At 36.4% G+C, this 12,420-nt stretch overlaps 1 protein-coding gene across 1 annotated transcript; it reads right to left on the bottom strand.

The window, feature by feature from the left end:
* Positions 1 to 272: 272 nt before the first annotated feature.
* Positions 273 to 2,841, bottom strand: LOC142521377 (uncharacterized). The gene has a single exon (XM_075624578.1). It carries the CDS (start codon positions 2,350 to 2,352, stop codon positions 379 to 381), a length of 1,974 nt encoding a protein of 657 aa, XP_075480693.1. The 5' UTR covers positions 2,353 to 2,841; the 3' UTR covers positions 273 to 378.
* Between the last annotated feature and the right edge of the window lie 9,579 nt (positions 2,842 to 12,420).

The following is a 12,420-nucleotide window of genomic DNA, read 5'->3' as shown; positions in this document are numbered from 1 at the left end:
AATCAAAGTAAGAAGCTGTGATTTCCAAAGTCAAAAAAAAAAAAGATTGTTTCTATGCATGAACTTGGTATGGCTACATGGCGGAGTCAGAAATATGGCGGAGCTCGGGCTGAAATTTTAAACTCTAGAATCTTTTAATATTTTAAATTGATCTACCCGGGCCAATATCATATTATTTCAAAATTATACAAAATTTACATATAGATTTTTTTAAAAAAAAATTGGACCACCCGGGCTTTAAGCCCGGGCAAAGGAGCATGTGGCTCCGCCCCTCGCTACATGCCTATGCTGAGATTACTACAATACCCTTAGCGATTTGCGGCGGCGTCACATGGGAATGTGAAGAAACTATTGTGACTATACAAAACTTGAACACAATCAATGGTAACCCTTTGATCCTCTAGACTGGTAGAGTTCCAACCTCTTCTTCCCTTCATACGCCAAGGTTTCGATTTCTTTTTCTTGCATTAGATTGGCTTGCTTTGTAGCCCATTCCAGCACGATCAGCACGTCGTCCTGAGCCAATGTCTCGCTATCAGGGACATGCAATGCGAGGTAACAGAGCAATACGAAGGAAGGGACCTGCACCATTTGCTCGCCGAAGTAGATCAATGGGATCAGATGTTTAGTCCCACAGGCACTGATTATGGCCTTGGAGTGATTTACATGCAGGAAGTTGTCGCTCGAGGCGAATTTGTTAAGGGCTATGGCCGCCTCACTTGTCACTTCAGGCTCCCTATCATCCAGCAACTTTACTAATGGGGCGATGAATCTTGTCTCTGTTGCACGAAAAGTTCTTGCCAAGTTTCCTATGGACCTAATGCTGGGAATGAGGAGTTCTGAATCAGCTTTTTCGATGATTCTTAGGAACTGGTCCACGACAGCTTTGGCAGCAGGTGTAGTAGGTTTAAAGGCAGAGCGCCTCAGTTCCGCGTCTCGTTCGGCTACTGCTGTGATCTCCATTAGTGCCATTGCTGAATTGTATTGAACTTCTTCAGGCCCTTTCTCCAATAAAACAGCAAAGCATAGAAGGGCTCTTGATTCAGTTATGCTCCGACAGATGGTTATATTTCCGGCACAAAGGTGGCGTAGAGCTCTAGCTGCCATGGCCTTCATCTCTGCCTTTGTTGCAGGATCTTCGAATTCCCTTCCCTTGATGCTGTTTCCAGTCAAGGCAAAATGGTGCTTGTGCTGTTGATGGTTAGTTTTCGAGTTTTTGTGGGTAGGTTTCGTGTTGCTTTCGTGAGAATGCTGGGTGGCCTTGCCTTTGAGGTTCATGCTCGATTTCATGGCAACTGTGTTTGTAACCAGATTGTGCATATGACTGGTGCTTTCATTCCCCATCGGGTGCATAATCTGGCTTTGAAACTGCTTGTCCTCGTCTTCATGCCTAATGCTACTACCATCATCATTCTTGGTTGTGTTTGAGTTGGAATTCGCCAGCACCACCGTGTGAATCGACATATTTTGCTTACTTATGAGATACTTGCTATGTTCTTGAATCGTTTCAAAGGCAAGATGGCTAACCAGCAATCGAATTGTGTTGTTCTGCGCGAAATGATCCTGGCATTTGGGATGATGTGCGGCCAACTCAGAGACAGCCCAAGCAACCACAACCTGAACGCTCATATGTCCTTCTTTGAGGATTTTCGCAAACACTTGACAAACTCCTGAATTCACAATGTGTTCGACGCTTTCCGGATCCCTTCCGAGCAACCCTATGGCTCTAGCTGCATTTTCTTGCCCTTCTTGTCTCCCTTCCTTAGCCAATTTCAGCAATGGAGGTACCCCTCCTTCCTCAACGATCAATTTTCCATACCGATCATTATCCCTTGCCAATGATACGAGCGACGCAGCAGCATCCGCACGCTCCTCCAAACTACCCGAGCACAAGATCGCAATTTGTTCCCATATCAAGCATAAAATTGGCTCATTCGCAGCAATAGGCGGGAGTCCAAGATACTCATCATCGCGATCATCAGCCGGGGTCGATACACGAAGCAGCCACGAGACATCCCCGATCGAGTTTTCGAGCTGTTGGGAGATTTTTCTGAAGGCAGCTGCAGGAATGATGGTGAAGATGCGCCTGAAGCCATTGGCCCGGCACTTGAAAACAAGGGTCAGGGCCTTGTCGAGGACTTGCTCGGTGTCATCGATGATGCGGCGCGTGGGGCGCTCGTAAAGGTCGCTGCTGGCTCGCGCTGCCTGCCGGAGGAGGCCTGCGAGCTTCTCGGTCTTGGCCTTGATTTCCAGGCAATCTTGGCGAAAGGAGCTGGCGCCGTCTGACCATTTTATCACCTCGTCCGCCAACTGTATCGGCTTCGCGAGGATTTGTTTCACAATGTCCGCCATTTGTCACAGCGGACTCCTCAACAAGAATTCAAGATCACCCTCCGACAAAATGATGCAAAAAACAAGAACACAAATCCCCCTGTTATACAAATCTAACCAGAGACTCTTTTACAGTCGATTCGTTTCACGTGACTATATTTCTTCTCTAAACACCAAAATTTTCCTTGTTCATCAGATCGAGGATCAGACTCACGAATTCCCGCTAAAAGGGTGCCAAGAAAATGTAATGACAGATTCTGGCTTGTGGGCTGGACTCTGCATGGCGATGGCAGCCACGGGGTTGGTGGGATACGGCGGCGTGACGGTGGTGGGGGAGATATTTAATGGTGAAACGCATACATCTCAGAGTCTTTTGGTTTTGCATTGCAACGAAAAAGAACGACTGTTACAACCTTAATAATAGGATACCCTTTTGATTGGTCGACAAAATGCATGGAGCCAAAAACCTGCGAATCCCTTTCGGAGAGACTGACTTTGGTACACTTTATTTTTTTTTATCTTAATCGGAATTTTCTATGCTTACACCTTATTTTTCACGTTCTCAATTCTCAAATGTTAGCTTTTCATCTCGATTTTTATAAAAATTTGACAGACTCACATAATTTAATTAAGGCAAACACTTGTGTGAACGGTCTTACGGGTCGTATTTTATGATACGGATCTCTTATTTGGATCATCCATGAAAAAGTATACTTTTTATGCTAAGAGTATTACTTTTTATTTTGAATATCGGTAGGATTGACTTGTCTCACAGATAAATATTTGTGAGACCGTCTCACAAAAGACCTACTATCTAAGTATATTATAATAGTTAAAAAAATACTCTCGGTATTACATAGCTTAACTCTGGTTGACACCACTGCTTATTTCTGAATTTGGTATTTGCTCAAAATTTTATGCAACGATTCTTTTATATATATACACATAATTGTAAGCTAATGTAGAATGAATAATGGTTAAAAATCAAGTGATTACAAAAATATAAGTTTCCATAAATAAATTTTAAATCAATGTTATTCACACGCTACTTGGTATTACCCACAGTTTTAATGTACAAAATTTATGCACGAAAAGAAATGTATAACAAAACATTGACGGCAAATAACATCGATCTAAATTTTAATTATGTCGTATCTATTTATTGATTTGAGATTCGTCTGAATTAGCTAGGTCCTAGTCATGTATCATTTAATTTTTTTTTTTTTAGTTTTAGTATTTTTTTTGTCAAAATATTAATATGATACTATATACCTGAGCACTACGTTAATATTAAAACATAGCTATGTCGGTGCCACATATTCTCAAATTAATTTATATAATTGTAAGTATCAATTTTCAATGTGTGTACATGTACAAGTAACGATGCATGGATATAATTTTAGTATTAGTTAAGTCTTTTGTCACTTTAATTAATTTTACTTTTTCTTTTTTTAAAAAAATTAAAATTAAAAAGTAATTGGATTTATAAGTTAGGATAAATGTGCCTTTGGTTATTTGAGATATTTAGGGGTGATTTTGATAAACTAGATAAGTTTAATGTTTTCCTGTAGGGAATTTGAGCTGGGATTTTGGAGGGTTGAATTGGATGAATTTTTTTTTTTTTAAAAAAAATTGGATGATTATTAAATTGTATTGAAAAATATAGGAATTAGACTTAACACAAAAACTCCTGTGAGACGGTCTCATGTGTCAATTTTATAAGACATGTCTTTTATTTGGGTTGAACGTTCATGAAAAATATTACTTTTGTGCAAAAAAATATTAATTTTTATTGTACATATGGACTTTGTTGACGCGTCTCATGAATAAAGATCTATGAAACCATCTCACAAGAGACCTACTCTGGACTTAATTTGTACAAAGATGTATAAGATATTATCAGACGAGTGCAATTCAATTTTTTTAATAAATAGTAATATAGACATCACATTTGAATTGTTATGCAATATAAATAATCAATTTAGATAATGAGAATAATTACTAATAACAATTCACAAACGATTGTTCATAACCAATACAAGTAATAAGAAGGCTCGACGACGATTGAGATATTCATCTGAGTATATAAAATTATAATTTTTTTAAAAATTTCTTTGTTAAAAAAATTAAGAAAATTTATTCCTTGTAAAAAATGTCTCATTCCAGGAAATGAGTGTCTTCTGCGAAAAAGAACGATGATGTGGTCTGTAATAGATAATTCACAATATAAAGGGGGAAAATCACAATATTAGAGGAGAAATTTGATCAATATTATATAATTCCCTTGGATTCTCGACGATATTATTATGCGATTTGGTTTATTTTATATGTACAAAATTGTATTTTTGTTCCGGAATCTTTGTATTTTTATGATTTTTGGTCTTCTAAATTATAAAATTTTAGTGTTGATCTTGTATCGTCGGATTTTTTTGACAATTTTAATCAATTTTCAACGAGAATATTGACATGGCTCTAAACACTTCAGGTCATATCAGATCGCATTGATACTACGTACATCAGCAACATGTCAGAAAAATGAATAAAATTGTAAAAAAAAACAACAAAAATAACGAACTGAAATTTGACAATATAGATAATAAAAATACAACAAGAGAAATACACACGTATATAATTAAAAATGCAATTTGTCGAACATAAACCATAGTAAGAGATTATACATCAGACACGATATACATGTCGTGAAGCAATAATACATATATAATACTGTTGTTGCGTGATTTCTTATCGCATGTGTACATTGTCAAGTTAATTTTAGTACGTGAATAAATACGAATATCATCGCACAATGAATGAATAATTTGATATTACACTAAGTACTGTTATTAATATAATCATAACTTTATTTAAAAAATCAAATGTGAGATTGATAATGTATTGCCCGAGAATTTAATCATAGTAATCTGTAATTATTGATTTATAATTTGATATGATTATGAGAGGATTAATCGGGACACGATTTGATTCAGCATGAAAAGATGTATGTGCGAGGACAGTGCCTTTCGCGCACATGCGCGACATGAGACGCGCACATGCGCGAAACGGGCAGAGGGTTAGGTCAAGACACTGGTTTGCATTGAGTCATGCAAATCGTTCAATGCAAATCGTTCAATGCAAATCGTCGGGCAGAGGGTTAGGTCAAGATAAACGTATGGGATCGCCACGGGCACATTGCACGATGTCACAAGATAGAAAATTGGTGAAAACGCCAAAGTCTGTGACGGTTAGGTCAAGACACTGGATGTTTGGTTATATCGACGTGGATAGAATCGGAGTTTCTTCTATTACTGTTGGTCGTTATAAGAATACCACATCTGGAAACCGGGATTCCTAGACTAGGATTGAGTCTAGTCTGAGTCGTGGAGTCACGAGTACGATTGACAGTTTTATATTGATTAGGTTTTCAGACTTTGATATATATTACTGTTATCTGTTACATGTTTTTTTATTGATTATATGATTGCATGTTCGTTGATTTATACTGGGATGTATTTCTCACCGGAATTCTCCGGCTGTTGTCTTGTTTGTATGTGTACATGACAACAGGTGGGACAGGATCAGGGTCCAGGAGATGAAGATAGATCGTGATTAGAGTGGAGACTACGGACTTGGATTATAGATAGGGTTTGGACACTTGACAATTAGTTGTTAAACCTTAGTTGAATGATTGTGTATATATATAGTACCAAACTTGTACTTTTAATATACTGAGATGTATATTTGCATGTATTCCATTACGTTCCGCAATTTTAAAAAAAAATTAGACCTGTTTATTATAATTGATTAAATTGTCCTAATGATGATTAAGAATATGATTACCGTCCGGATCCCCACAGATAACTTAAAATAAAGTTTGCAACAGTTATTCAATTATTAACAAGATTAATAAGGAGAAAAGATCTATTAGAGATAAATTCTAGAAGTTCATTTTCCCTTAACTATCAACTGTGTTTAATTCATTTAAACATTTATATTATAAATTCTTCTAGTTTATTAGAAAAAATTCTCAATCTTTCCTATTTCCTTTTCCAAATGACAATTAGAAATTTATTATCAAATATTGATCGAATATTCTCGTAAAAATCAAATATCAAATAACATAAACGCACAAAATTCTTCTAATGCTTTCAATGAAGTTATATCTCTACGAAAACTCTATAGACACCAATAATGTATTTTCATGCGATCTTATTCAAAATCTCACTCTCTAGAGTGATAGCTTCTAAATAATATGATTTCATTGATACGTCAAACGAACTAATTAATCTTGTCTTAGTTTAAAATGTAGATGGTTCGAAGACGACCTGTTGATTGGAAGATACTCCGAACACTGTCGAAATTCTCCGGGGCAACTGAGGCCAAGCCCCTCTATTCTTTTCTGCTTGGGTTTTACGTCAATGAGGATAGGAAGGGGAAGGGTTTTCTATTCATCATACTTAAAGGTGTAAATTGTACGTAATTCTTTCTTTTAAAAGTGCTATTAAATGTGTTATTTTAAATAAAAATTAGAGTGTTGATTAATAATTAATTAATTAATTAATGATTGATTGATTATCTTTTATATCCGTTGAAATTCCCGGAACACCAGAAATCGGCAAGTAATTAATTATTTAATTAATGATTATGTGTCATATCCTTTGGAATGCTCGGAACACCAAAAGTCAGCGAGCAAGGCAAAATCGGGAAACAATAACTGAGATTTTTATTCATGTTTTTATACATATATTAGTGTTTAACCCAAATCTTAGAAGCCCATAAGCAAAAGCCCAACAGATAAAAGCCCAGGAGAGTTGCATTTGGCCCAAGAAAAGTACGACGCGATAAGTCAAAGTCATTACCCAACATGGAAGATCGTGGAGTGATCCTGGAATACAGCCTAAACTAACATGCGGAATGTGACAAAAAGTAAGGAAATAATCAGAAGATACAACAAAAACATCCAACAAAGAAGCATCAAAGCTTCTTCAATTCTCTCAATTCCATATCTATTTATTTCAATTTCCAGCACTCAATTTTCTTGAATTTTTTACATATTCCTTCAAATTTCTTGTAAAAATGTCGTTCATGTTCATAACAACGTAGTTAAATTTGATGTTGTTCATGGATTTTTTTTACGATTTTGATATCCCAGTTAGAGCCCAGGTCATGGATGACCCGAGATATTATATGGATAGTCCAAATCAGGGTAAATATGTAGGAAGAGTTCATCATAAGCCGGGCAGGTGGATGCCTATGACATCTTCTCCCCGAACTACCAGAAGCCCAGACTCTCATATAAGCTCTCGGATGATTTCTACTCGGGCTATCTCGAAAATAGCACTTCACTCAACTGCATCAGTATGAGTTACCTTATGATTGACAATCATTACTGTCAGAACTACAGGGGTTTGGCGTGTCAGATAAGTTATCAAAGATAGGGTATGAGCAATCACTTTACCCTAATTAGCAGGTGGGTACTGAAAACAAGGTAATCATGATATTTACTCCTATAAATAGCATGTATGTATTTTATTTGAAGGATTCTGGACTTTTGAGAATTCACGTATATTCATTTACATATACATTTTTTTCTCCTTCATCTTCACCTGCTGACTTAAGCATCGAGTGGCTACGCCAAACACCCCTCTGACGCCCATTCACGAGTTCATCTCATTGTTTGCAGGTTACAGTTGAAGTCATATTAGAAAGATATATTTTCTCCACAAGATATCCCCTCGTTCATTTTTTTCCGAAACAAAAACTCTTGTCAGATCCGGTGGATTGCTCCGACCTTGTTCACCCAATTTACCTGGATTGCATCAGATTTCATTATATTTTTCGTTCTGAAGCCATACCGAGGGAATTAGAACTAACGATCGAATCAGGACACACAACATTTGATAAAGAAGTCAGATCATTTCACATTTGGCATGATCACGTGCTTGGTACGTCCCGCAAATTTTCGTGAGAAAACAATTATATTTGCAATTTTTTTCCAGTTTTATTATTTTTTAACAGAGTGATGACGTTGCTTAGAACACATCAATAGTGTCATGTGTTACGTCAGCAATTTTGATATCACACAATCATTTCTACAGTTTTAAGTTGTTAATTTCCAGTATCACATCAACACTCCAATGAAAATTGATTAAAGTTGAAAAAAATGAAAATCAATGGACTTTATTCATGAATTTTTCGACAATAACACCACAAATTGATATTTTTTTTATAATATAATATAATAATATTTTTTTTAACCTTGCAAAAATAGATTAAACTGTTATAATGGTTTTGATACTACACGTAGTTGGCAAACGTACCTATAAATTATTTACATGAGTAAAGTCTAAATAATGTAAATTCATTATGATTAGTGATAACGTAGAGCCCAAAATTCAGTACACGTAAAACTCATGCATTATTTAATTGTTGAATCAGTTATTTAATTTAAAATGATTTTTTTCTTAGCCATTCATAATTTATGAAAATGCGTTATTTTAAATTAGTCATGTTTATGGTGATGCACGATAAAATGTTTTTTTTCGAGTTTCATGTTTCAGGCGATCATTCGAGGCGGGATTGAGGAAAAGACCGGTGACGATGTTGGCAATTTAAAAAAATGCGGTATTTTATTTTTAAGTTGAGGATGGGCCACTTTAAATGATTTGTTTAGTTTTAGCATTTTTAAGCCTAAATCATTTAGTTAGTAATTTTAAGAGTTTAAAACTTTAAAATTAGCATTTTTTTGGTGTGTGTTATTTTAATTGTAGAGTTTATTTTAAGCTTGGTGGATTAGCCTTTTTATTAGTATTTTTACTAGTTAATTAGCACTAATTACACAGAAATTTAAACCCACACGCACGCTTTATGCACTCACACACACTTACACGTTTTTACACACACTAAAACCCATAACACACACTACACGATTCTTTTTATCTTTTTCTTCAAAAATAAATACTAGGGTTCTTCATTAGAACAGCAGCCGCCCCACTCCCCTATTATTATTCCAGCGATCTTGTGTGAATTCTTCAAGGATTGTAGCGCCAGGGTCGTCCCGGATCAAGCCTCGCACCGGTTCCGCTTCGATATCGCCGGTTCGGTAACGTTTAATATCAATAAGGCACGTATATGCTTTCGTTCCTGTGTCGATCATGTCATATTATGCGTGCGTTGTTATTTATACGTAAAACCATGTGTATGTTGTGTAGAAGTTTGAGCAATCATGTTTAAATCGCTTTTGAAGCCCTTTTTAGATCTGAAATTTACGTTTTTTACTGTTCTGTTTAAAACTGCGAATTTTCGGGCAAGATTTTGGGAAAACTTTCAACGTAAAAAATGTAGAACTTTTCGATACCTTCGATCTGATATAAAATTTGAGATTTTTAGATGAAAAATGAGTGAGTTATGACGTTTTTCGTGAGACTGCTCAAGCTGTGATTTCCAGAAAATTATGTTATTGATGCGTTCTTGAAGTTTAATTGTTGCAGGATTCGTTGGGAATCGACGGGTGATCGTTGCTGCTTCTAGGTATGTATAGCATGTTGTTAGGTTGGTATTTGGGGTGCCGGTTAGCGTCGATAGGCACTTGAATTTGTTAGAAGTCGTAAGAAACGCTTGTTGTCAATTTCCGTGTTTATGAGATTGTATTGTGTTAAGACGGGCTTCGTTATTTTGGGACTTATATACGAGTTTAGCTCATAACTATGGTGTCCTAGGAGGGTCTCAAAGTGTTGAATCTTGATCTATCATGTGTCAATTGGGAGAATAGGCATTGTGTAAGAAATTTCTCACAGGTGCAGAAAATTCGAAGTCACACGGACCCTTTGACGGACCCTGACACGGGGTCCGTGCCTTTACTTCCTTCGAGTAGCCAAATTTGCGTGCGTACACGGACCCCCACACGGACCATGGCACGGGGTCCGTGTCTTTGATTCCTCGCAAGTGTCAACTGTCCGAGCCTACACGGACCCCTTGACGGACCCTAGCACGGGGTCCGTGTCCCGTCTTCTTTCCGAACATTTCTTTTGCGTACTTTCACGGACCTATACACGGACCCGGGGACGGGGTCCGTGTACTCACGTTTTTGGGAAAATTATTATGGTTGCTTTGGGGTTTGATGTCTTGGTTTAGTGAAAGGGTTATCAAGGTCGTGCCATGGGAAATTGTAGAATGTCCGTAGGAATGATTGAGCTTGAGAGTAAGTATGATTTCTACGTCTAAGTTATGCAAGTTAAGTATGCAATTTCATGTTAGTATGTCGCAGCAACGGCCCCAGTCGAAGTCCAACGAATCTCTCAACGCCAAGTAAGTATGATGACGTGCAAAGAAAATATTTTAAGTTTTTGGAGGTATGCTAAATGTCTTGTGACCAAATTATGTTAGGATTGGAAAACGTTAAATTATGAACGGGGACCAATCCGCCCGTTAAATTATGAACGGGTTAGATCGAGGTTGGAAAGCGTTAAATTATGAACGGGGACCAACCAGCCAGTTAAATTATGAACGGGGATCTCATGTATGTGGCAGTGGATACGTCCATGTCAGCCCAGTACTGTGGTTTGTCTTATCAGGAATTTATTATGTTATGGGTCACTTGCTTTGAAACATGCCTCTACGCAAAATAAAGTCATGTATGTTTAAGTACTTTCAGTTATGCAAGCATGTTTATGAAAGCTTTCAAGTTATGGCACGTCTATGTATGTACGTATGTTCAAGTTACGTTATGCAAGTTCAAGTTTTAGTATGTACGCTTTATTTTAAAGTTGCATGTGGTTTTATTACGTAATACTCGTTATTCCGGTTTATACGTGTTGAGTCTTTAGACTCACTAGACTTGATCGATGCAGGTGAGTATGTTGATGAGGAGACAGGAGGTGGCGACCAAGGGGCAGGCTTGGACTGAGCGGGAGGCTAAACCCGAGGACCGCCATGTTTAAGTTTTATGCAAAAGTTAAATTACTTTGATTTCATATTTTGATGGAAATACTTTGAGCAAACCTTTTGTGAGCAAATTTTATTGTAGTTATTTTGAACAACCATGTCTTATGGGGGACTTGGTTGAGATATTTTATGGCAAACTTTGAAGGTTATTTTATGTTTAAGAAAATTTTAATTTTTCCGCAAATTTTGAATGGTAAAAGTACGGTACGTTACAGATAAAAATAATTTACGTTAAAAAAATAGTAAATCCAATAGCAAACCACTGATGTATTTATTGAATTATTTTTAAAAAAATCAGAAATTGCTACATCTCACTTTAAATCTATTTCGATCACATAGGAATTTTTTTTTATTTTTGGTGCATGCATTTTCAACAAAACTGTTTTTCTAGTCTAGCTTTTATATTTTCTATTTTCATAAATATAGAGTTTCATAAATAAATATAATTGCATCTTTGATAGATAATGATTTATACAAGTTTTCGACACAAATACATTACTTGCATGTTTTTTCATTTTTGTTTTGTTATCGGTCAATTTACGATTTTAATTCACCTAACTTGCATTTTTTTCTCAAAACAAATATGCAAGTTACTTGATAAAAAATGTTCTTTCCCTAAATTTTGTGAACAGAGAGTTCCATCCTGGTTCAGGATGAACGCTGGCGGCATGCTTAACACATGCAAATCGGACGGGAAGTGGTGTTTCCGGTGGCAAAAGGTGAGTAACGCGTAAGAACCTGCCCTTGGGAGGGGAACAACCGCTCGAATCGAATTGGCTAAAGGTGTGACCCTGCTGCTGTAAAAAAAATATGCTAGACGCGCTCATAGCCACAAATCTTTCCGGCTAACTTTCCATTTGGTTTTATTTTTTGTCAGATTAAGACCAATATTTAATGACTAACATATAGTAGTCGGGCACACGCATTGTGTGAGCATAAAACAATACATTAATATTATGAAATTTATACGAGTGATATATATTTATTTTTAAAATATTTAGCTTAATTAATTTATTTACAAAATCTAGACATGATTAAAATTGACTGAGAAATTTAAGGATTTTGTCATTCACACATGTGACAAAACAAATCGGCCTTGTACAAGACAACTGACGAATCACACTCAATCAATGCAAGTATTTTAAGCTT

Source organism: Primulina tabacum, chromosome 12, assembly GCF_025594145.1.
Source record: "Primulina tabacum isolate GXHZ01 chromosome 12, ASM2559414v2, whole genome shotgun sequence".
Taxonomy (NCBI): domain Eukaryota; kingdom Viridiplantae; phylum Streptophyta; class Magnoliopsida; order Lamiales; family Gesneriaceae; genus Primulina; species Primulina tabacum.
The sequence above is the reverse complement of the archived record's forward strand: the minus strand, read 5'-3'. Positions and strand labels throughout refer to the sequence as shown.

Excerpts from the sequence above, each read along its gene's own strand:
- LOC142521377 (XM_075624578.1), bottom strand. The coding sequence starts at position 2,352 with ATGGCGGACATTGTGAAACAAATCCTCGCGAAGCCGATACAGTTGGCG.